The following is a 25822-nucleotide window of genomic DNA, read 5'->3' on the forward strand; positions in this document are numbered from 1 at the left end:
CTGTGTACAATAGAATTTCTCCCACTTCAATCATCCTATTCTCTTAAAGATGCTAGCATTTTAATAATAGTCTCTAAAGTTCCAAATACCAATGAGAACTTGAAGAGAAAAGTTCCAGCTGAGGGTCTAATTCTGGATAGAGTGTGGAAGGCTAAGAAATAGGATGGAGCTCTGTGGAGGCCAAAGATGTTCTTTCAAGACAATCATTGGGCCGGCACCGTGGCGCAGTAGGTTGGTCTTCCGCCTGTGGCACCAACATCCCATATGGGCACCGGTTCTAGTCCTGGCTGCTACTCTTCCAGTCCAGCTCTCTGCTGTGGCCTGGGAGAGCAGTGGAGGATGGCCCAAGTCCTTGGGCCCCTGCACGCACATGGGAGACAAGGAAAAAGCTCCTGGCTCCTGACTTCGGATCGGCGCCGTTGCAGCCATTTGGGGAGTGAGCCAACAAACGGAGGACCTTTCTCTCTGTCTCTCCCTCTCACTGTCTGAAACTCTACCTCTCAAATAAATAAAATCTTAAAAAAAAAAAAAAAAAAGACTGAATCATAATCATTTATGCACAATTTAACCTTAAAGATCAATAATTATACCAGACTAAGAATCAAGGTGATTTGATGATGGTAGACTCTGAGTCCAAATAGATAAAATCAAGGCTAAGAGCAAACACAAATATTTGGGGGAGATAAATTAGAATAGAACAGAAATTATTAAAGATAACCAAGGGTGGGGCTGGCGCTGTGGCACAGCATGTTAACGCCCTGCTCTGAAGCACCGGCATCCCATATGGGCCCGGTTCTAGCCCCAGCTGCTCCACTTCCAATCCAGCTCTCTGCTATGGCCTGGGATAGGAGCAGAAGATGGCCCAAGTCCTTGGGCCCCTGCACCCACGTGGGAGACCTGGAAGAAACTCCTGGCTCCTGGCAGTGGATTGGCGCTGTTCCAGCCATTGCAGCCATCTGGGGAGTGAACCAGCGGATGGAAGACCTCTCTCTGTTTCTCTACCTCTCTCTGTAACTCTGTCTTTCAAAGAAATAAAATAAATCTGTGTGTGTAAAGTCTCTTAACTTCTACTCACTGTGAGGGCCTGTGAACAGTGACACCCCAACAGCAATAAGCATGCCTATCACTCAGATTTTGCTTAATAAATACTGTTCCGCACTAAAAGTAACCAGTTATCTTTAAAGAAATGATTGATTCTAGAATTAGAACAGGGGGACTATAGGTGTGCCTGAAATACACTATCAGGCCAAAAAACATGGAGATTCTCAAAGAATGATAGGACAGGAAAATAACATAGGAAAAAAAAAAAAAAACTTGAAGGGGTTCTTGCTGAACAAATATGAAACCATTTGACTACCAAACAACAGTATAATAGACTATAACCCACTGAATAAAACAGAAACTATGGATTCCTACATATAAAAATAAATTATTTGAAAATTAGATAAGAAAACAGATATATATGCATAGCACATAAAAAGTGATTAATTACATGGGGCCGGCACTGTGGCATAGCAGGTAAAGCCACCACCTGCAGTGCCAGCATCCCATATGGGTGCCGGTTCAAGTCCCGGCTGCTCCACTTCCAATCCAGCTCTCTGCTATGGCTTGGGAAAGCACTGGAGAATGGCCCAAGTCCTTGAGCTCCTGCACCCACATGGGAGAACCAAAACAAACTCCTGGCACCTGGCTTCAGACTGGTGCAGCTCCGGCCATTGTGGCCAATTCAGGAGTGAACCAGCGGATGGAAGAAGCCTCTCTCCCTCTGCCTCTCCTTCTCTCTGTGTAACTCTTTCAGATAAATAATCTTTTTTAAAAAATTATTAATTACAATGATAAAATGACAACTTGATAGTGAACAAGTCTATTAGGCACCACCCTGATCAAGTGAAAAAAGGTAACATCATCAATAATAGAATCAAAACAAATCATAAACCATTAGACAGTATGTAATGAAAACATTGCAACATCACATCTTTATATATTCCTGAAGATAAATAATCTAAAGCTGATTATGAAATAAACCCAAACTGAGAGACATTCTTGAAAGCAACTGATTTGTACTCTTAATTTTAAACATCACTGTCGATTACTGACATCATAAATAAGAGTGTCAATTTTTAAATCAACAACAGGAGTCACTGTGCACTTGCACGCCATGTAGGACCTCTGTCCTAAATGTGTTGTACTATGAGAAATAACGGTAAAACTAGTCTTCAAACAGTACTTTATACTTTGTATGTCTGTGTGGGTGCAAACTATTGAAATCTTTACTTAGTACAGAGTTGATCTGTATATGAAGATAATTAAAAACGAGTCTTAAAGAAGAATGAGATGGGAGAGGGAGTAGGAGATGGGATGGTTTGCAGGTAGGAGGGTGGTTATTGGGGAAGAACTGCTATAATCCAAAAGTTATACTTTAAAATTCATATTTACTAAATTAAAGTTTTCTATAAAAAATGATAAAATAAACATCATTGTCCTAAAGGCAAAGAAAGACGAAGAAGCTTACAGAAGATCAATAACATGATGACATAAACCACATCCTTTTGCTATAAATGATAGCACTGGATGATTAATAAAACAAATTAAGTTCTAAGGATTAGAAGGCAATCATATAATAATGGCTTTTATAGTTGTATTTGGTTACATGTGAAAATGTCCTTGTTTGTAGGAAATATACACTGAAGTATTTGGGGATGACAGGGCACCAAGTCAATAACTTAATTATTCATTCAAGAAAACAAAGTTCTTTGCATCCTCAACTTTTCAGTACATTTGTATTAGGATTTTTTGAAAAAAAAAAAAAAAAAAGATGACTTGCCTCCTCTCAACTCCACACAGTCCCAAAGATAGCTAGGGTTCTATCTGCCCTGGATTCAGGAATCAGTCAGGAGTAGGCGTTCTGTGTGTAAGTGTGTGTGTGTGTGTGTGGCATATTACTGCATAAGAAGAACAGAAGGGAATTGGGGCAAGATGGCGGAATAGGAAGGGAGCACACTGATAGTTCCGGAAGAGACAGTTTAATAAAAGTGGAGATACTGCAGGTTCAAGGAAGAGTAGGGGAAGAAACAGCAGAGGAAACTCTTCCGGAACTAGTGATTCATGGTGGACCTGCATGGACAGCATGGGAGCCCACAGTGCGGGACACCAGCAGCATAATCAACACCCTAGCGCTGGAGCGCGAGGTGAGCCGAAACTCAATACCCTGAGACACTGGCAGGCAAGCGGAAAGAGGAGACTAGAGGGAACGAGGCTTGAAAGAAAAGTTCACCAAGGCTAACTAGAAGAGAGAGGGAAAAAAAAAAGAGGTGGCCAATACGGAAATGAGTTTCTCGCTCTCCGCTCACCTCTCAAAGGCGAGCAAGACAAAGAGCAGGCACCATTTTGGACATACATCATAAGCGGGGCGACCACAGGACTGCACCGGCCCTCAGCCAAGCAGAAAAACCTGACTCTAGGGGGGATGAAATAACAGGAGATTAGGACCTAGTGAATGTGTGATGCTAATGAACTGAGACTGTGAAAAAAGAGACAGTGGGGGAGAGAACTCACAGAATTCACTTGCGTACTCTCCAGAGATGCTACAATTCGGGAACCTTGGTAACCCAGTGGGAGACTGCAGGAGAATCTGAGCCCACACTGAGGGCAGCACAGATTCCCTGTGTGGTCCTTGGGAAAGAGCTTCCTATCTCTGGCTCCTGTGGGTAAATCATTTGCCTGCTAACGACCTTCAATTCCACTCAGCTGATGCATACAGACTGAAAGTGAAAGGCTGGAAAAAGATATACCATGCCAACAGAAATGAAAAAAGACCGAGCGTAGCCATCTTAATATCGGTTAACATAAACTTTACCACAAAAACTGTTAGGAGAGACAAAGAGGGGCACTATATAATGATTAAGGGATCAATTCAACAGGAAGATATAACAATTATCAATGTATATGTACCTAATTACAGGGCACCAGTTTATTTAAAAGATTTGTTAAGGGACTTAAAGGGAGACTTAGACCCCAATACAATAGTACTGGGGGACTTCAATACTCCACTCTCAGAAATACATAGATCAGCCGGCGCCGTGGCTCAATAGGCTAATCCTCCACCTTGCGGCACCGGCACACCGGGTTCTAGTCCCGGTCGGGGCGCCGGATTCTGTCCCGGTTGCCCCTCTTCCAGGCCAGCTCTCTGCTATGGCCAGGGAGTGCAGTGGAGGATGGCCCAGGTGCTTGGGCCCTGCACCCCATGGGAGACCAGGAAAAGCACCTGGATCCTGGCTCCTGCCATCGGATCAGCGCGGTGCGCCGGCTGCAGCGACAGCCATTGGAGGGTGAACCAACGGCAAAGGAAGACCTTTCTCTCTCTGTCTCTCTCTCTCACTGTCCACTCTGCCTATCAAAAAAAAAAAAAAAAAAAAAAAAAAAAAGAAATACATAGATCAACAGGACAGAAGATCAACAAGGAGACAGTAGATTATACGACACTATAGCCCAAATGGATCTAACAGATATCTATAGAACTTTTCATCCTACACATAAAGAATTTACATTCTTCTCAATAGTACATGGAACCTTCTCTAGGATTGACCACATACTAGACCATAAAGCAAGTCTCAGCAAATTCAAAAGAATTAGAATCATACCATGCAGCTTCTCAGACCATAAAGGAATGAAGTTGGAAATTAGCAACTCAGGAATCCCTAGAGCCTATGTAAACACATGGAGATTGAACAACATGCTCCTGAATGAACAATGGGTCATAGAAGAAATCAAAAGAGAAATCAAAAATTTTCTGGAAGTAAATGAGGATAACAGCACAACATACCAAAACCTATGGGACACAGCAAAAGCAGTGTTAAGAGGAAAGTTTATATCAATAGGTGCCTACATTAAGAAATTGGAAAGACACCAAATAAATGAGCTTTCAATTCATCTCAAGGATCTAGAAAACCTACAGCAAATGAGACCAAAATCTAGTAGGAGAAGAGAAATAATTAAAAATCAGAGAAGAAATCAACAGGATTGAATCCAAAAAAAAAAAACATTACAAAAAATCAGCCAAACGAGGAGCTGGTTTTTTGAAAAAATAAGCAAAATTGACACCCCACCGGCTCAACTAATTAAAAAAAGAAAAGACCCAAATCAATAAAATCAGAGATGAAAAAGGAAACGTAACAACAGACACCACAGAAATAAAAAGAATCATCAGAAATTACTACAAAGAGCTGTTTGCCAACAAACTGGGAAATCTATCAGAAATGGATAGATTCCTGGACACATGCAATCTACCTAAATTGAATCAGGAAGACATAGAAAACCTAAACAGACCCATAACTGAGACAGAAATTGAAACAGTAATAAAGGCCCTCCCAACAAAGAAAAGCCCAGGACCAGATGGATTCATTGCTGAATTCTACCAGACATTTAAAGAAGAGCTAACTCCAATTCTTCTCAAACTATTCAGAACAATCGAAGAAGAGGGAATCCTCCCAAATTCTTTCTATGAAGCCAGCATCACCTTAATTCCTAAGCTGGAAAAAGATGCAGCACTGAAAGAGAATTACAGACCAATATCCCTGATGAACATAGATGCAAAAATCCTCAATAAAATTCTGGCCAATAGAATGCAACAACACATCAGAAAGATCATCCACCCAGACCAAGTGGGATTTATCCCTGGTATGCAGGGATGGTTCAGTGTGCTCAAAACAATCAATGTGATACACCACATTAACAGACTGCAGAAGAAAAACCATATGATTCTCTCAATAGATGCCGAGAAAGCATTTGATAAAATACAACACCCTTTCATGATGAAAACTTTAAGCAAACTGGGTATGGAAGGGACATTCCCCAATACAATCAAAGCAATTTATGAAAAACCCACGGCCAACATCCTATTGAATGGGGAAAAATCGGAAGCATTTCCACTGAGATCTGGTACCAGACAGGGATGCCCACTCTCACCACTGCTATTCAATATAGTTCTGGAAGTTCTAGCCAGAGCCATTAGGCAAGAAAAAGAAATTAAAGGGATACAAATTGGGAAGGAAGAACTCAAACTATCCCTCTTTGCAGATGATATGATTCTTTATTTAGGGGACCCAAAGAACTCTACTAAGAGAATATTGGAACTCATAGAAGAGTTTGGCAAAGTAGCAGGATATACAATCAATGCACAAAAATCAACAGCCTTTGTATACACAGGCAATGTCATGGCTGAGGAAGAACTTCTAAAATCAATACCATTCACAATAGCCACAAAAACAATCAAATACTTAGGAATAAACTTAACCAAGGATGTTAAAGATCTCTACGATGAAAATTACAAAACCTTAAAGAAAGAAATAGAAGAGGATACCAAGAAATGGAAAAATCTTCCATGCTCATGGATTGGAAGAATCAATATCATCAAAATGTCCATTCTCCCAAAAGCAATTTATAGATTCAATGCGATACCAATCAAGATACCGAAGACCTTCTTCTCAGATCTGGAAAAAATGGTGCTGAAATTTATATGGAGACACAGGAGACCTCGAATAGCTAAAGCAATCTTGTACAACAAAAACAAAGCTGGAGGCATCACAATACCAGATTTCAGGACATACTACAGGACAGTTGCTATCAAAACAGCATGGTACTGGTACAGAAACAGATGGACAGACCAATGGAACAAAATAGAAACACCGGAAATCAATCCAAACATCTACAGCCAACTTATATTTGATCAAGGATCCAAAACCAATCCCTGGAGTAAGGACAGTCTATTCAATAAATGGTGCTGGGAAAATTGGATTTCCAAGTGCAGAACCATGAAGCAAGACCCCTACCTTACACCTTACACAAAAATTCACTCAACATGGATTAAAGACTTAAATCTACAACCCGACACCATCAAATTATTAGAGAGCACTGGAGAAACCCTGCAAGATATAGGTACCGGCAATGACTTCTTGGAAAACACCCCAGAAGCACAGGCAGTCAAAGCCAAAATTAACATTTGGGATTGCATCAAATTGAGAAGTTTCTGTACTGCAAAAGAAACAGTCAGGAAAGTGAAGAGGCAACCAACAGAATGGGAAAAAATTGTTGCAAACTATGCAACAGATAAAGAGTTGATAACCAGAATCTACAAAGAAATCAAGAAACTCCACAACATCAAAACAAACAACCCACTTAAGAGATGGGCCAAGGACCTCAATAGACATTTTTCAGAAGAGGAAATCCAAATGGCCAACTGACACATGAAAAAATGTTCAAGATCACTAGCAATCGTGGAAATGCAAATCAAAACCACAATGAGGTTTCACCTCACCCCAGTTAGAATGGCTCACATTCAGAAATCTACCAACAATAGATGCTGGAGAGGATGTGGGGAAAAGGGGACAGTAACCCACTGCTGGTGGAAATGCAAACTGGTAAAGCCACTATGGAAGTCAGTCTGGAGATTCCTCAGAAACCTGAATATATCCCTACCATACAACCCAGCCATCCCACTCCTTGGAATTTACCCAAAGGAAATGAAATTGGCAAACAAAAAAGCTGTCTGCACATTAATGTTTATCGCAGCTCAATTCACAATAGCTAAGACCTGGGACCAACCCAAATGCCCATCAACAGTAGACTGGATAAAGAAATTATGGGACATGTACTCAATAGAGTACTATACAGCAGTCAAAAACAATGAAATCCGGTCATTTGCAACAAAATGGAGGAATCTGGAAAACATTATGATGAGTGAATTAAGCCAGTCCCAGAGGGACAAATATCATATGTTCTCTCTGATCAGCGACAACTAACTGAGCACCAAAGGGGAAACCTGTTGAAGTGAAATGGACACTATGAGAAACAGTGACTTGATCAGCTCATGTCCTGACTGTTGATGCACAATGTAATACTTTATCCCTTTTAGTATTTTTTTTGTTCTAGTACTATTGGCTGAACTATGTAATTAACACACAATTATTCTTAGGTGTTTAAATTTTAACTAAAAAGTGATCCCTGTTAAATATAAGAGTGGGAATAAGAGAGGGAGGAGATGTACAATTTGGGACATGCTCAATCGGACTTGCCCCAAATGGTGGAGTTAGAAACATGCCAGGGGATTCCAATACAATCCCATCAAGGTGGCATGTACCAATGCCATCTCACTAGTCCAAGTGATCAATTGATCATACTGATAGGTCTAAGAGTCAAAGGGATCACACAAACAAGACTAGTGTCTGCCAATACTAACTGACAGAATCAAAATGGGAGAGAACGATCCATCATGGGAAGCGGGATACACAGCAGACTCATAGAATGGCAGATGTCCTAAATAGCACTCTGGCCTCAGAATCAGCCCTTAAGGCATTCGGATCCCGCTGAAGAGCCCATGAGAGTATTTTAGGCATGGAAAGCCAAGACACTCTGGGGGAAAAAAAAGACCTAAATGAAAGATTTCTGCAAGTGAGATCCCAGTGGAAAGAACAGGGCCATCAAAGAAGGAGGTACCTTTCTCTGAAGGGAGGAGAGAACTTCTACTTTGACTATGACCCTATCGGAATAAGATCGAAGTCAGCGAACTCAAAAGGCTTCCATAGCCTTGGCAACTCATGACTACAGCCTAGGGAGATTACTGACGCCATAAACAAAAGTGTCAAATTGTTAAGTCAACAACAGGAGTCACTGTGTACTTACTTCTCATGTGGGAAATGTCCTTAATGTGTTGTCCAATGTGAAGTAATGCTATAACTAGTACTGAAACAGTATTTTACACTTTGTGTTTCTGTGTGGGTGCAAATTGATGAAATCTTTACTTAATATATACTAAATCGATCTTCTGTATATAAAGATAACTGAAAATGAATCTTGATGTGAATGGAATGGGAGAGGGAGCGGGAGATGGGAGGGGTGCGAGTGGGAGGGAAGCTGATGGGGAGAAAGCCATTGTAATTCATAAACTGTAGTTTGGAAATTTATATTTACTAAATAAAAAAAGAAGAAGAAGAACAGAAGGGGCTGCTAATGGTAAGCTGAGCTAACAAAAGTAATTATGTGCTCAATTTATACATACTAGATCCTGTGGCAACTCCTCTCAGTCATTACTAGTAACAATCTATTTGTTCAAACCCCTCTTTTCATACTCTGACAAGAACATTATCCAATTAATGAAACTGATACCTTTTCCACTGATTTCCCCTATTCTATCACATTTGTACTGTTGCTTTTACCCCTTTACCCTTTACCTAAAATTAATTTTCACTCCTGAGAAATAATGAGATGTATGCACTTAATAAAAAAGAAAGTACACTCCTCTTCTCTAGGACATAAGAGATAGGATTAGTGCACTCTGGAATCTCCTAAATGTCAAAGAACTGTTCCCCCTTTTCAACTCTGCCTTTTTCAAAGAATAATATTATTACATTCATTCTGACATTTTTCACTTATTCCATGAAAAGATGTCATCCTCAATGTTAGAGATAAAACACGTTTCTTAAATGCTTTAGTGTCTACCAAAAAATATACATACCTCATCTACAAAGTTAATAGCATCAAACCAGTCTTGAAGAGCTTCAAGGCAATATCTAACAACATTTCGGGTGTACTCTTGAGTTTCCTAAAATAGTAAGTAATGTAAATTTTACAGTATATAAACACATTTTCAACATCAAATTATATATGAAACTGTCCCTTCACAAATAGTAATATCCAATAATGAAAAAAATTAAGGAACACAAAATGCTAGCGATGATTCAAAGCTGAAATAAACTTTAGAGTTAAGTCAGGTTCTATTCCAAGAGACATTTCAAATAGAATAAATTCTCTATGTCATTGTTTAATGTATACAGTTTATTTTGGGCTGATGAAAAATACTCCAGGCGCCAGTGCTGTGGTACAGCAGGCTAGGCCTCTGCCTACAGCGCTGGCATCCCATATAGGCTCTGGTTTGTGTCCTAGCTGCTCCTCTTCTGATCCAGCTCTCTGCTATAGCCTGGGAAAGCAGCAGAAGATGGCTGAAGTGCTCGGGACCCTGCACCCACGTGGGAAACAGAGAAAGCTCCTGGCTTCGGATCAGCTCAGCTCCTGCCATTGCAGCCATTTGTGGAGTGAACGAGCAGGTGGAATACCTCTCTCTTTGTCTCTCTCTTTCTCTCTCTCTCTCTCTCTCTCTCTGTGTAACCCTACTTCTCAAATAAATTAATAAGTCTTTTGTAAAAAAATACTCCAAATGGATAGTGGTGATGGTCATACAACACTGTGAATATAATTAAATCATTGAATCATACACCTCAAATAGTTTAAGAAATAAATTTTATCTATGTCTGTTTTCATAATTAAAAAAGAAAGGAGGGCAAATATGAGCATTGTAAGTAGCCTGTGAATATCTGGGTTGGAATAAAAATCTGGAATTAGAAATGACAAATGTGTACTACTTGAAGGGTATTGTGACTGTATCTATGAACTATACTGAATTTATTCTCTTTGTACTAATATCACATTAACATGAGAACTGATGAGAAGAATGTTGTAGTAATTATCAAGCATTTGCTGTGATCTTGAGAAGCTAAAATATTAATAAATTCCTTTTTAACATGTTATGCTTATGGCAAAATGGATCTCCTGAACTAGGCAAGAAATGGGAATATAAATCATGATTCCTTTTTTTACAAGAGCTATTTATTTATTTGAAAGGCAAAATTAGAGAGAGAGAAGGAAAGACAGAGAGAGAAAGAGATCTTCTTCCTGCTGTTTCACTCCCCAAACAACTGCCAAGGGCCAGGGCTAGGAGAGGCTGAATCCAGGAGCCTAGAACTCTATCCTTGTTTTTCAGGTGGGTGGCAGGGCCCAAGCACTTGGGCCATCAACCATTGCTTTTCCAAGTGCATTAGTAGGGAGCTGGATTGTAACTGGAACAGACAAGACTCGAACTGGTGTACATATGAGATGCCACAGTCACAGGCAGCGGCTCAATCTGTAGTACATACCACAACAACAGCCCCTACGAAAAGAAAAAGAAAATGAGCAGAGGACTTGTAAAAAACACAATAGAAATAGACATTTGTCCCAAGAAATCTTTAAATGCCTAACAAATACATGAAAAGATGCTCAACATCATGTGAAACTGCCAAATCAAAGGCACAGTGGTATCACTTCTCATCCACTAGGCCGGCCATTATTTATTAAATGTTAGCAAGGATTTGGAGAAATTGGAACTCTCATACATTGCTGATAAGAATATAAAATGATACAGCTACTTTGAAAAACAATTTGGTAGTTCCTCAGTAAATTAAATACATAGTTACTATAGTATGAAGCAATTCTACCACTATATATTATCCTCAACAGAATTGTAAACATATTCACTCAACAATCATACGCAGATGTTCACAGTAACATTATTCATAGTTGCCAGAAAGTGAAGACAGAGGCTGGCACTGTGGTGCACTGGGCTAAGCCAACACTTGAGACACTGGCATCCCATATAAGAATGCCAGTTTCAGTCCTGGCTATTTTGTTTCGGATCCAGTTTCCTGCTAATGTGCCTGGTAAGGCAGCAGAAGATGGCCCAAGTACTTGGGCTCCTGCCATGCATGCGGGAGACTAGGACGGAATTCCTGGCTCCTAGCTGCAGCCTGTCCCAAACTTGGCTGTTGCAGCCATCTAGGGAAGTGAACCAACAGATAGAAAAATCAAATCAATCAGTATCTCCTCCTTCCTCCCCTGCCCCACCATCACTCTGCCTTTTAAATAGGTAAATCTTTTTTTAAGTGAAATCAATCCATATGTCTATCAATTGATGAATGAACAAATAAAACATGGTATATTCATAGTGGAATGTTATTTAGTCATTAAAAAAAGAAATGAAGTACTGAGAGACAAGCTGCAGAGTTAAACCTTGAAAACATTGCACTGAGTGAAAGAACCCAGTCACAAAGGGCCATATGTTGTAGGATTCCACTTTAAAAAGGTTCAGCTTAGGTAGATTCATACAGACAGAAATAGATTAGTGGTTTCCAAGGGATGAGGGGAGGCTGGAATGAGGAGATGCATGATTTCTTCTGAAACTGACAGAAATGGTCAGGACTTAAATAATGGCAATATTTGTACAACTTCGTGGATATACTATAAAACACTGAATTGTATGCTTTAAAATAATTAAAATGGTGACTTTTATGTGCATTTTATTCCAATGAAAAAAGTTTAAAAAAAATTGTAGCAGCATCAAACTCAAATAGGTTAAACTTGACAGCAGCCTAGACCTTTTAAAAAAATTCCCTGTGCCCTGTTTATAAAGCCGAAGCCCTGTTTATAAAGCTAAGTATTACATTCCTTCTTGACTTCTACTCTCCTGCTCATCTCCATGTCCTAATGATTCTTCCTTGACATTATCTTCATAAGCTTACGTTATCAGCTTTTTCCACCTCTGTAAATATTACCACCAACCAAAGTTACCCACAAGTCTCTGTTTCCTCCTCATCAATAACCCACAATCAACTCATAACCAAGTCTGTTGATTTGTTTCCAAAACACATCTTGGCAGACAAAAAGCATTAAGCAGCTAATAATGGATAAAATGAAACAACAAATTTAACTGTGAAAACTTAACAAAGTTTCAAAGACTATTCAAAATAGGGACACGCTGGGAATATCTAGTAATATAAATGAATGTCAACTTACCAGGTCAGCTTTTACAAAACAGAATTCAATTTGAAAGAGAATTAAACATTGCATATTACATGTAAGTAAACACATCAATATTTCAAATATTTTCTCAATTCTTTTAAACATAAACATAGAAATTAACCAAAAAGTTTTCAACATACCCTAACTTTACAATGTGATAACAGCCCCCACATGGGCTGTGCACAGGCCTCAAGTTCAGCAGCAAAGGCAGCATAGTAGGTCTGAGATTCAAACTCCACATGCTCATTTAGTTCTCGCTTATTTAAATTCATACCTTACAAAAAGTAAAGCAGATACAAACCTTAGAAAATGAAAGCAAGTGAACAGAATAAAAATCAAGTAAACCATTTCCCAGTACCAAGTACATTTTTATGCAAACAAATAGGACAAAAGACATATATGTAGATAAATAAATTATTAAAAATGAAATGTCTTTTTAGAACTTCTTACAAACTGGATTGCCTTAAAAAACACTTTGAATTATCCCTTTTATGATTATCTTTAAAAATGAAAATCAAAATATTTTAACTGATGCTAGTTATATTTTTATGAAAGTGTTATGACTCTTAGAAAATAAGCTTCACATTTCTAGATTAGTCATGTTAAATGTTTTTTAAAAATTTTACTACTGTTTTCTTTTTAATAATTTTATATTTCCTAAACTCCTTTATAGGTTTTCATGAAAAATTTATCATTAAAGTATATGCAAATAATAAGTTATTAAAATAATGGAAAATTTCATGTATAATCTGAATGATGTGCTATATTCTAAATATTTAGTAGTTTGGCATTAGGTATTTTAAAAACCAAAAGGAAAAAAATAGCAACAAAGGTAAAATTCATACCTTGAAAGAAAGATACAAAGTTCATCCATGTAACTAATAAACCATGGTCCTCCAAAAATCTCTTAGCCACACTTTGATGAGAAAGAATATTAATAAAGTCACTAACAAGAGGCCAGTAAGTATTATTCTTCAGTAATGCTTCTCCACAGTTCACTACCACATGTAAACTATTTTCTTCATCTAAAAAAGACACACACAGCCCAAAAATAAATGTGTTTTTTAAAAAAAACTTTATCAATGATATAGGATATTGTATATTGTAGAAGCAGAGATACCTAAATTCAAATCCCAATCTTCCATATAATACCTACAGCTTTAAGCATATTATTTAGACTCTATGAATCAATTTCCTCATCTTTGAAATGGAAAAAGATTCATTACTTTAAAGAAATTAAATCATATATTAACATAAGTCACTTAGCACAACCTTACATGAAAACTACATGTTCAATGTCTTACATGATGCTGAGCTAGCTATCTTTACAAAACCATATTTTCTTGATTCTAAGAATATAATGTAATATTTTTAGTTCCAGGCAATAAGACTTTTACCTCTAATTTTGTTCCATTCTATCAATAAAAGTTGAATAATTTTAAGTGCTATATATCTAATTGCTTTCTTCTACTCAAAAAGATAAATACAATACTTTAAAAATATTTCAAAGACTAAAGAACAAAAGTATACATAAACTTCTTAAAGAAAATCCTCTAAGTTTAAATATACTGTTGGGGAGGAAAATAGGCTCATACTAAATCTTTATTATTATATTTAAGCATTAGCTCTCAACTTTAAAAAAAAAGATTTCTTTTTATTTATTTGAAAAATAGAGTTACAGAGAGAAAGGGAGAAAGATATTCTGCTTGTTGGTTCAATCCCCAGATGGCCACAACAGCTGGGGCTGGGCCAGGCCAAAGCCAGGAGCCAGGAGCTTCCTCTGGGTCTCCTACATGGGTGCAGGGGGGCCAAGCTTAGGCCAACTTCCATTGATTTCCCAGGCACAATAGCAGGGAGCTGAATCAGAAGTGGAACATCTAGAAATCAAACAGGGGCCCATATGGGATATTGGCATTGCAGTGGCAGCTTTTACCTGCTACACCACATTGTCAGCCTCTAGCTCTTTTTTTTTTTTTTAATATTTATTTATTATTATTTATTTGAAAGGCAGAGCTACAGAGAGGCAGAGGCAGAGAGAGAGGTCTTCCATCTGCTGGTTCACTCCCCAAATGGCCTCATCAGTCAGAGCTGGGCTAATCTGAAGCCAGGAGCCAGGAGCTTCTTTCAGGTCCCCCACATGGGTGCAGGAACCCAAGGACTTGGGCCATCTTCTACTGCTTTCTTCTACTGCCATAGCAGAGAGCTAGATCGGAATTGGAGCAGCCAAAACTTGAACCAGTGCTCATATGCTGGCACTACAGGCAGTGACTTTACCAGCTGTACCACTAGCTAGCTGCCACTAACTCTCTTAACTTATCCCAACTTAACTTACTGAACCAAACATATCTTCATCTATAATACATGGAATGCTCAAGGCTAGTAGGCTAGCGGAGCTATGGTATATAATGACCCAAAGTCCACTCATTATTTCTTTAAAAAAAAATTTATTTACTTGCAAGTCAGAGAGATACACAGAGAGAGGAGGAGAGGCAGAGAGAGAGGTCTTCCATCCGATAGTGCACTCCCCAATTGGCCACAACAGCAGGAGTTGCACCGATCTGAAGCCAGGAGCTTCTTCTGGGTCTCCCATGTGGATGCAGGGGCCCAAGTACTTGGGCCATCTTCTACTGCTTTCCCAGGCCATAGCAGAGAGCTGGATCGGAAGTGGAGCAGCCATGTCTCGAACCAGTGCCCATGTGGGATGCCGGCACTGCAGGTAGCAGCTTTACCCATTACGCCACAGTGCCGGCCTCTCCATTTTCACTATTTCTGTTCATGATCATTGTCCTTTTTATCATAATTATAAAATTTAAATCAAAAGTAACATGAACTAATAAAGTAAGTTACAAGAAAAAGAGCTAAAGAGGGGCTGGTGCTGTAGCACAGTGGATAATGCTGTCACCTGCAATACCAGCATCCCATATGGGCGCTGGTTCGAGTTCCAGCAGCTCTACTTCCAATCCAGCTCTCTGCTATGGTCTGGGAAAGCAGTGGAAGATGGTCCAAGTCCTTGGATCCTTGCACTCACATGGGAGACCCAGAAGAAGATCCAGGCTCCTGGTTTCAGATTTTCTCAGTTCCAGCCATTGTGGCCATTTGGGGAGTAAATCAGAGGATGGAAGACCCCTCTCTCTCTCCCTCTGTAACACTGCCTTTTAAATAAAATAATCTTATTTTTAAAAAATGGAAGAAATAAATAAAATGAAATGTTATACTACTAATAAAGGAGGAAAAAACATGGCAAATTTTGAAGAAAGCTAAAGATAATCTCAGATCTTGGCTTGGAGATAATATGATTTAATGCTAGAAAAATCATACCTTTAAAGATCTTAGCAATGTTATCTATAATAATTCAGCATATGCCAACTTCAATCTGCATAAAAATGCCTAGAGAAGACTAACTGCATTAGAAGGGAAGTATATTTAGAAAACAACTGACACAAAGTAATATTATTTCAGAAAAAAATGGGAACCACCAAAACCATGTGTCAAGAAATACCAATATTGTTAGGAAAAGCAGAGAAGAATGCTAGGCCACAGAGAGAGCAGAGAAATCAACAGTGTAATATGATACTGAAAGAGAGGTCCTATGCATAGCTACTGGTTTCTTCACAGTGTAGATGATGGAAAGGATGATGATGTAACTTATCATATAAACAAACACTTTATGAGTGAAAAAGGACAACAGCGTAACTTGTGGCTGTTCTGGAAACAGTAGGGCATGTGGTCACTTGAGTCAGACAATTTTGTAGAGGGTAATTTCAACAGAAGGATGGAAGCAGACACTAGATTCAGATAGGCTAACAGGTAGGTTAACAAGGGAGCAAGAGTAAGGAAATAAATAATAAAAACTTTCTCTGGAAAGTGGCTTTGAAAAATAACAGAAGGTAGATTCATACACATCTTTTTCCCAAACATTCTTCCTCAAAGATCAAGTGTAAACCATATATAACAAGCACAACTAAATCATTTCAGTCTAGAAAAGAGAGTCCAGATACTTTTCAAAAGAGCAGATATTTCTAAATTTTAAGTCTTTTGGTTTGTAAGTTAAAAACACTTGAGAAAGCTTTCTCTAAATATATATTCTATGTAAGAACAGTATTGATCAGCTGAATAACTGTTTCAAAAAAGAAAACTGAAAAAACAATGTATATAGCCATATCTCTAAGAAAGAAAATGTCATATTATATAAAGTTAAAAAGTTTTTAAATTTCCCTTTTAAAAAGTAGAGAAAGGGGCAGACATTTGGCCTAGAATTGAAGATGCTGCGTGGGAAGTCCCCACATGCCATACCAAAGTACCTGGGTTGGAGTCCTGGCTCCCCTCTCAATTCTAGCTTCCTGCTATTACCCATCCTGGGAGGCAGCAGGTGATGGCTCAAATACATGAGTCCCCTGCCACCCAAATGGGAGATCAAGACTGAGTTCCCAGTCTCCAAACTCAGCCTGGCCCAGTTCTAGCTGTTGTAAGCATTTGGGGAGTGAACCAGAGGATGGGAGTTATCTCTCAAAAAAAGTTTATTAATGTAAACAATATAAATATATATATATATGCTCCTATTATACATACAGTAGGAAATCAGTGTCACATAATGGGTAAAAATGAGTATGAGCTTTTAGAGCTGTAAGCCCATAGATCATTGATTTCAACTCTCTAAGCCACAGCAGACTTCACAAAATTATTGACAGATAAATAAGATAATGCAAATTAAGTACAAATAAAAAAGGAAGGCATATGGTAAGTACTCAAAAGACAGCAGCTAAATTAATCAGCTAGCTATTATAACATAGAAGCCATCAATTTTCAAGCTATGGTGTCACATCTGAAAAGTCAGTATCATGAGAAAACAGGAGCCATATGCACAAGGAAACAATAGTAAAAGCAAGGCTCAACTGTAAAATCTCTCCTCCTCAGAGTAGAAAGATCCTAAGACTTGATTGTTGATATTGTTAATGTTTAGCTCCAGGGGTTAACAAGTGAAGACACAGACCTATCAATGTGGCCTGGATGTCATGGTTAAGAACAAAGGTTCTGATCAGGAGACAAGAAAGCCTTCTTGGAGCTGTCTTTCATTTACTAACTGTATAATCTACAGTCAATGGCTTAACTGTCCTAAGCATCAATGTACTCATCTTTGAAATGAGGATAACAATAATGCCAATCTCAGAGGGGTTTTCAGAAGCTTAAGTGAGAAAGCTTAGTAATAGTATTCAATAGAGTGCCTGGTCCATAGAAAATACTTAAATAATATAAATTAATTAAATTTATATGGAAATTCAAAAGGAAACAAAAGCTTAAGAGGTAAAGATGAAAGATCACAGAGAAATGAGAAAAGCAACATGTACAGAAACATTATGGCACACTGAGGACTATAAACCATATAATAGGTACAAAAGAAGAAAATATAAGTTATTACTAAAGAAACATAGAAAAGGCCAGATTTACTCCAATTTTTAAGTTATCAAAATATATACACACAGAAATGTCTAAGGCTAATAACAAAACATTTCTAATTTTAAAAAATAAAAACACATCTAGTAAGAATATAGCTTAAAAAATTATGGTATACCTATGTGATATTAGTACCTGCAATTAACAAAATGCATGTTTTTGACATACATACTATGGTAACATTTCTAAAGTATGTATTTATTTTTATAAATATAGTCACATCACACAAAAAGAAGTACAGTAAAATGTTGACAGTTCTTTGTAAGTAATAAAATTATTATAAACATTATAAACTTTTCTTTAAATGTTGCTGGAAATTTTCAAAAACATATCAAACAAATTATATTACATTTAAGGTATTTTTAAGCATATTGGGTATTTGTAAGGCTAGTTTTACCAAGCACATTATTAATAGAACTAGTGAATATAATTCTGAGTTTACCTTGTAGCTCACTTTTAATAAGGCAACTTTCCATCATGTATAATAGCACAGTGACCATAATATCCAGGAGCTGACATTCTTCTGTTACCTGTCTGGCTAGCTCCTCATTGCTGAACAACTGAACACTAATATGCACAATTCTGTTAGACATTGTATCTGATTCATGACTTTTCTTCAGTGTTTTCATAATGAAAGCATAATGCTGAACAAAAGTTTTCGTAAAAGCAACCTGTAAAATTTTTTAAATATAAAAAAACACATTAGCTTTATGCTGAATTTAAATATTTTTAATATATTATATTTGTATTTTAGTTCCATTACTAACTTATAAGAAATGCTTAAGGTAATCTCAAAATTAATTTCAATATTTATATTGTAGTCTTAAGTAATATTTTCCCTTTTTTTGGAATGTTAGTAAAATATTTTGAAAGTTACAAAATTTTAATAGGCGTCTTAAATTATTAACATTTTAAGGAAATTACAAATATTATAGTGTAAGAATATAAAACTGCACCTCACTCACAAATCTATCTATTTACTAAAGTAAGGTCTTTATTTACTGCTAGCTACTCAAACAACAAAATCTAAAGACTCAGCTACATAACATCAAAGAAGATTTAAAACACTAAACAAGTTTGTCAGCTTGATTATTCCCAAAGAAACACCTTCTCCTTTGATCAGAAAGCTGTCCACTAATCTGACTCCATGTTCTGCATTATTATTTATATTTACTCTTATTCCCTTCTTGTGTAACATGTACATTTCCTCTGTTGTTTTTAAGCAAATATAAAGACATACAAAAGCACTATTTAAAAAGTGTATTTCCTAATCTATACCATAAGAACTATTGTATACTTCATTTTCTTTTCAAATACTAATCTATATAACTTCGCCACACCATGATGGTAACTGGTAGATCCAGATCCTCAAACTAGAAACTTCATCTACCTACATTTACATTTGTGTATGAGTCTGTAACTATTCTCTCTTCAACGATTATATCCAGCAGGTTTAATGCTTTTCCCATGCCTAATCCCAACAATCTAAACTCAGTTGTCCCTATTAAATATTCTCATAGCATCTTGTACCTCTCCTTCAGTAGACTTAGAATAATTTGTAACCACATATTTATTTCTGCAATTATGTTTCACTTTTGTTTGTTTTGAGAAGCAGAGACAAAGAGAGTGCTCCTATCCACTGGTTCACTCTCTCAAACGCTCACAACAGCTAGGACTGGGCCAGGACAAAAGCCAAGAACCAAGAGCATAAGCCACATCCCCCATGTATGTGTGTGGCAGGAACCAAATTACTTAAGTTATCAGAACTGCATCCCAGGGTCTAACACTGGCAGGATGCTACAACCAAAAATCAAACCCTGGTATTCTGATGTGGGATGTAGACATCTTAAATGCCAGGCTAACCACCCTGTAATTCTGTTTTTAATGTTTGTTTCTAGCATTTCCTCTGACCAAGTTCCATGCAGAAAGGAAACCCTTTGGTAATGCTGCTTTTCCTTAAAACAAAAATACTATGCTTTTGGGGCAGACTGTGTTAGCAAGAGAAGTCAATGTTCATAGTGTTGTGTCAATTCTCAGCTGAGAAGTACATCAAAAAGATCTAGTAAAAGAAGTGGGCATTTAGTCTAGCAGTTAAGACTACCATGTCACACATCAGAGTGTGTGGGATTAGTTTCCAGCTCGAGCTTCCTGCCAGTGCAGATACCGGAGGCAGTACTGATGGCTCAAGTAATTGGGTTCTTGCCACTCACATGGGAGACCTGAATTGAGTTCCCAGCTCCTGGCTTCAGCCATGACCCTGCCCCAGTTGTTGCAGGTATTTGGGGAACAAACCTGCAGATGGGAATTCTATCTATCTGTCTCCATTTCTCTGTCTGTCTCTCTCTGTGTTCTTGTTACTCTGTTTGTATATCAAATTAAAATTTTTTAAAAAATTTTAATCTAGTAATGAAGAAGCAAAGAAAGAGAAGCAAATTTCAGAAAGGAACAAAAAAAATATAGATACCTTATACTCTTGATCTGGAAGCATGTTAAGTAAGAAAGTTACCATCTTCTGGGGAAATTCATACTTTATTGTCCAAAACAACAGCTCTTCTAAGAAGCTTTTATGTTTCAAAACATCCATGATGGATTGATCTGCATAAGAAAAAAGAAACTTGTCATGTTTTAACCTGCACATCTCTTTTTTTTTTTATTTATTTGACAGGTAGAGTTATAGACAGTGAGAGACTGACAGAAAGAAAGGTTTTCCTTCCGTTGGTTCACCCCCCCAAATGACTACCTGCACATCTCTTTTAAATCTTACTATAATTAATAACCCATAAATACCTGAATGTTTCTAAAACTTAAGGCTACCCTTGCAATAACGCAATGACAATTCTGACATTAAGACACTAGGTTGGGGGGCCAGTGTTGTGGTGTAGTGGGAAAAGCCACTGTCTCTGATGCCATCACCCCATACAAGTGCCAGTTCAAGTCCCAGCTGCTGCACTTCTGATCTAGCTCCCTGCTAAAGACCTGGAGAAGAACAGAAGATGGTCCAAGTACTTGGGTCCCTGACATTTATGTGGGAGATAAAATGAAGCACCTGGCTCCTGGTTTTGGTCTGGCCCAGCTCCAGCTGTTTTGGACATTTGGGGAATGATCCAGCAGATTTCTCTGTGGAAGGTTTCTCTCTGTGTGTAACTCTTTCAAATAAATAAATAAATATTTTTTTAAAAAAGAAGCTAGTTTTTTATAATTTTCACAGAATAAAAATTAAAACATTTAATCCTTATGTTTTAAAGTAATTACTTAAAAAATTATTACTTGTTCTTAAAGCCATTTATCTAAAACTTCTAGGATTCAAAATATTTTTCTTCAAGAATAATATGCATGTTAGTCAATCTAAAACAATAATTTTAAACTAAAATAAATGCCACTAAGCATATAATCAAATAAACTTACCCCTTCTGAGCAAAGGTATTCAAAGGAAGATAGCATTATCCCCTGCAAAGCCTGTTTCTAAGACCAAGCATCACTTCTTGAGGGCTAGGCTGTCTCTTCCAAATCTCTGCATCCTTGTCATACTTGGTTAACAGAAGTTAACATTTACATGACAAACCAGATATTTTTAACACTTTTGCTATCTCTTTCTCTCACTTTCTCATAATTTCTCTTTTATTCCCAGAAAATTAACTGGAAATTTCTGATCTGAAGCTTTCTCTGAAGAAATAATCTTGAGATACTGCCTTGCACCATCAGCTCCATACAAAACATCAAAAAGATACAACAAATGTCAACTGTGAACAGATTGGCTCAGTGACACTGCTTAAGTAGAAGCTAAAGTCAGAGAAGAGCTTTGAAAAAACAGTGTCACACACATCAAAATATGTTACAGTTAAGATGTGTTGCAGGTAGCCTTGTAGACTTTTAATTAACCCTACTATCCCAGTTACACAGTGATTATTATTGAATATGGGTTCATATCACATCTCAGAGAACAGGTCTACAAGAGGTAACAATATGCCATCTTAATTATTTTACAAATATAAAAGCTACTGAGTTTACTAAGACTTAAATCAGTTTTTATTAGATATAACTTTAACCCATATTATTAATACCAAAGTATGAAAATGGCCCCCAAAAATCCTATATTTGTTAGAAATACTAGGATTTTAACTACAGAGAGGAAAAATTTATCCCAATCTCCTAACTTCTATTTCAGTTGTACTATCAGTAGAAGCAATATGTAATAGAGGTTAACATTTATGTACAATTCTACTATATATCTTTTTTATTGAAAATTAATAACTTTCCAAATCTCAAAATTTTCTACTTCTAAAACACAAATCTCTTCCTTGTAAAATGTATCATTCCAAGGACACAGCAATGATTTAAAAACAAATAAACCAGGCCTGCAAGAATGAGATAAAATATGTGCAAAGGTATACTTAAAAATAGTGCCACAGAGGATTACAGAAGTATAATCAGAATATAATCCACAGCACATTGTCGTACCTAATTTAATCGTTTTTAAGATTTATTTATTTATTTATTAATTTGAAAGTCAGAGTTACACAGATAGAGAGAGAGAGAAATATCTTCCATCCGATGGTTCACTCCCTAGATGGCTGCAACAGCTGAAGCTGCGCCAATCCGAAGCCAGGAGCCAGGAGCTTCCTCCGGGTCTCCCATGTGGATACAGGGCCCCCAAGACTTGGGCCATCTCCTGCTTTCCCAGGCCATAGCAGAGAGCTGGATTGGAAGAGGAGCACCCGGGACTAGAACTGGAGCCCATATGGGATGCCGGTACTTCAGGCCAGGGCATTAACCCGCTGCGCCACAGTGCTGGCCCCATACCTAACTTAATCTTACAATTCACTTAGCACAAACATAATTGAAAATGTTCAGATTATCCATAGAAAATAGGTAAGTGCTTAACATATTTACAAAGCTGAACAAAATTAGTGCTATTAATGTTAGAATCCAATTACAACTTTATTGCCGGCACCACGGCTCAACAGGCTAATCCTCCACCTTGCAGCGCCAGCACACCAGGTTCTAGTCCCGGTCGGGGTGCCGGATTCTGTCCCGGTTGCCCCTCTTCCAGGCCAGCTCTCTGCTGTGGCCTGGGAGTGCAGTGGAGGATGGCCCAAGTGCTTGGGCCCTGCACCCCATGGGAGACCAGGAGAAGCACCTGGCTTCTGCCTTCAGATCAGCGCGGTGCGCCAGCCTCAGCATGCCGTCCACGGCGGCCATTGGAGGGTGAACCAATGGCAAAGGAAGACTTTTCTCTGTATCTCTCTCTCTCACTGTCCACTCTGCCTGGTAAAAAAAAAAAAAAAGAAAAAAAAAAAAAGAATCCAGTTACAACTTTAAACTTGAATTAATTAGTAAAAGGAGAAGCCTAAAGCCATCATAATTACTACTAATCTTTAAGAAATTAAAAGGAAAGACACATTAACTTTATTTTAAGTCAATAAATTAATACGAATGTATCAGAAAAGTTGTGGCTTCTGTTAAAAGGAGAATTGCTGTGGTTTGCAGAATTCAATGTTTTATCTTCAGAAGAAAAAAAAAAGCAATGCCTTTATTGCTGTTTTTATTATATATCAGTCTCCCAAGATTGTAAAGCATTGCTATACACTTTATGTGTAAAGTTATCGAAATGTGGTTAGAAATGCCTCAATTATTTCTGAATGACGATTTACCTTTAAATCTTGTCATGACTTTTAATAATGCCTAAATTATCTTAAGACAAATTGTAAAAGGAAATTTCTGAAAGTGACTGTGGGGACTAGCGCTGTGGTGTAGCCGGTAAAGTCACTGCCTGTGGCACTGGCATCCCATATGGGCGTCGGTTCAGGTCCCGGCTGCTCCGCTTCTGATCCAGTTCTCTGCTACGGCCTGGGAAAGCAGTGGAAGATGACCCAAGTCCTTGGGCCCCTGCATTTGTGCGGGAAGACCCAGAGAAAGCTCCTGGCTCCTGGCTCCTAGCTTTGGATCGGCACAGCTCTGGCCCTGCAGCCAACTGGGGAGTGAACTAGAAGATGGAAAATTGATCTCTCTCTCTCTCTCTCTCTGCCTCTCCTCTCTCTGCGTAACTCTGACTTTCAAATAAATAAATAAATCTTTTTAAAAAAAGGTGACTACGTGGTTTACCTACAGGCAGCCCTAGAAATCCCACAAGATAAAACTTAATCGGCAGCAGAAATAAGAATGTTCTTTTCATCAAAATAGTATTTTAACCTCTAGAAACTCTCTAATAGACGACATTAACTCAGAAAATGGACTCCATCAATGTTTAGAAATCCATGGTAAAAAAATCCAAAGCACAAGCTCCCAACAGTAACAAGTACTCCTGAAAAGCTGTTAGTAAAGGTCAAGAAAAAAGCATCTACAAGTTTCATCTCTGAATTGCAGCTGAGGATCTATCTCACACTAGCTGTGATCTCTAAATTTCCTGACTCATAACATGGTAAAAATAATAAAACCTGTATCATATGGTTAATCTGAGAACTAAATGAAATAATATATGTGAAGTGTCTAGTCCTATGTCCAGCACAAACAAAAGGCTCAATAAATACTACTCAGGGCCGACACTATGGCGTAGTGGGCTGGGTCACTGTCTGCCACACCAGCATCCCATATGGGCACCAGTATGAGAGCCAGCTGCTCCACTTCCAATCTAGCTGCCTATTAATGGCCTGGGAAAGCAGTAGCAGACGGCCCAAAGGGGCTTGCACCCCTGCACCCAAGTGAGAAATCTGGAAGAAGCTCTGGGCTCCTGGCTTTGGACTAGCCAAGTGCTGGCCATTGCAACCATCTAGGGAGTGAACCAATGGATGGAAGATCTCTGTCTAACTTTCAAAAAATAAATAAATCTTTTTAAAAATAAATAAATAAATACTACTGATTATCACTAATCTACTCCCTGACTACAGTCATATCTATTTCTCCCTTTGAATAAATATGTACAAATAGGGGTTCTTACAGAACCCTTTATGGTGTTACAGGCTATTCACTCTTATTTACTCTGATTCTCTCCCCCTGCTCTACCCACCAGCCAATGGTCCTTTTTCACTCTAGAAACTGGATACAAGAGGCTGTAACCAAATAAAACATTACATTGGAAATAATGGATCTAAATCAAACAACCAATTAAAATGCCTACTTCTTTTGAGCTCAAATACAATAATGTGCACTTTTTTCTGAAAACAAACAAAATCCCAACAGTATGAGTTTTATTTGCTTTTGGGGTACCTATCACCTCTACCTAACAACACTTTCTCCATCATTAGCTAAAATCTAAAAACATAACTCTCTCCTTTCAAACAGTTTTGATTTTAATATAACTCACCACTCAAATATTCTTAATTAAGAATTATTTTGGAGTATTGCATTTTTAGAGCATTATATTCAAGAAAAAAAACAGAATATAAATACCTTTGGTACCACTGCTTAGCTTTACTCTTTTTCTCTTGCCCAGACCTTGACTTCCATCCTGATCCTCCTGGAGGAAAACAAAATTAGTATTCTATATAATCATATTCAAAAATGTATGCTTTATATAAATATAAATACTTATAAATTATGCTAAACATAATATATGTATGTTTACATACTAAGCATTTTATTTTTATGTATTTGCTGTATCTTTTTGATGCTGCTAGTTTTATTTAAATATATGATGAACAAGTGCCTGGTAATAATAAAATTAAAAAGGAGAGAATATCCAACATGGGAAGCAGGCCACACAGCAGACTCA

At 37.8% G+C, this 25822-nt stretch overlaps 1 protein-coding gene across 2 annotated transcripts in view; it reads right to left on the minus strand.

The window, feature by feature from the left end:
* Nucleotides 1-25822, minus strand: part of UBR3 (ubiquitin protein ligase E3 component n-recognin 3) — a 221598-nt gene that overhangs the window by 135371 nt on the left and 60405 nt on the right. For both annotated transcript variants that reach the window (XM_051849447.3, XM_089328198.1), the window contains exons 6-11: nucleotides 25501-25567; nucleotides 20579-20709; nucleotides 18557-18785; nucleotides 13509-13688; nucleotides 12804-12937; nucleotides 9509-9595 (exon numbers count right to left, since the gene is read on the minus strand). In XM_051849447.3, coding sequence (XP_051705407.1) covers nucleotides 9509-9595; nucleotides 12804-12937; nucleotides 13509-13688; nucleotides 18557-18785; nucleotides 20579-20709; nucleotides 25501-25567 — 828 coding nt within the window. The remainder of the gene's footprint in view (nucleotides 1-9508; nucleotides 9596-12803; nucleotides 12938-13508; nucleotides 13689-18556; nucleotides 18786-20578; nucleotides 20710-25500; nucleotides 25568-25822) is intronic.

This window comes from Oryctolagus cuniculus, chromosome 3, assembly GCF_051225735.1.
Source record: "Oryctolagus cuniculus isolate XC-2025 breed Fujian yellow rabbit chromosome 3, ASM5122573v1, whole genome shotgun sequence".
NCBI lineage: Eukaryota > Metazoa > Chordata > Mammalia > Lagomorpha > Leporidae > Oryctolagus > Oryctolagus cuniculus.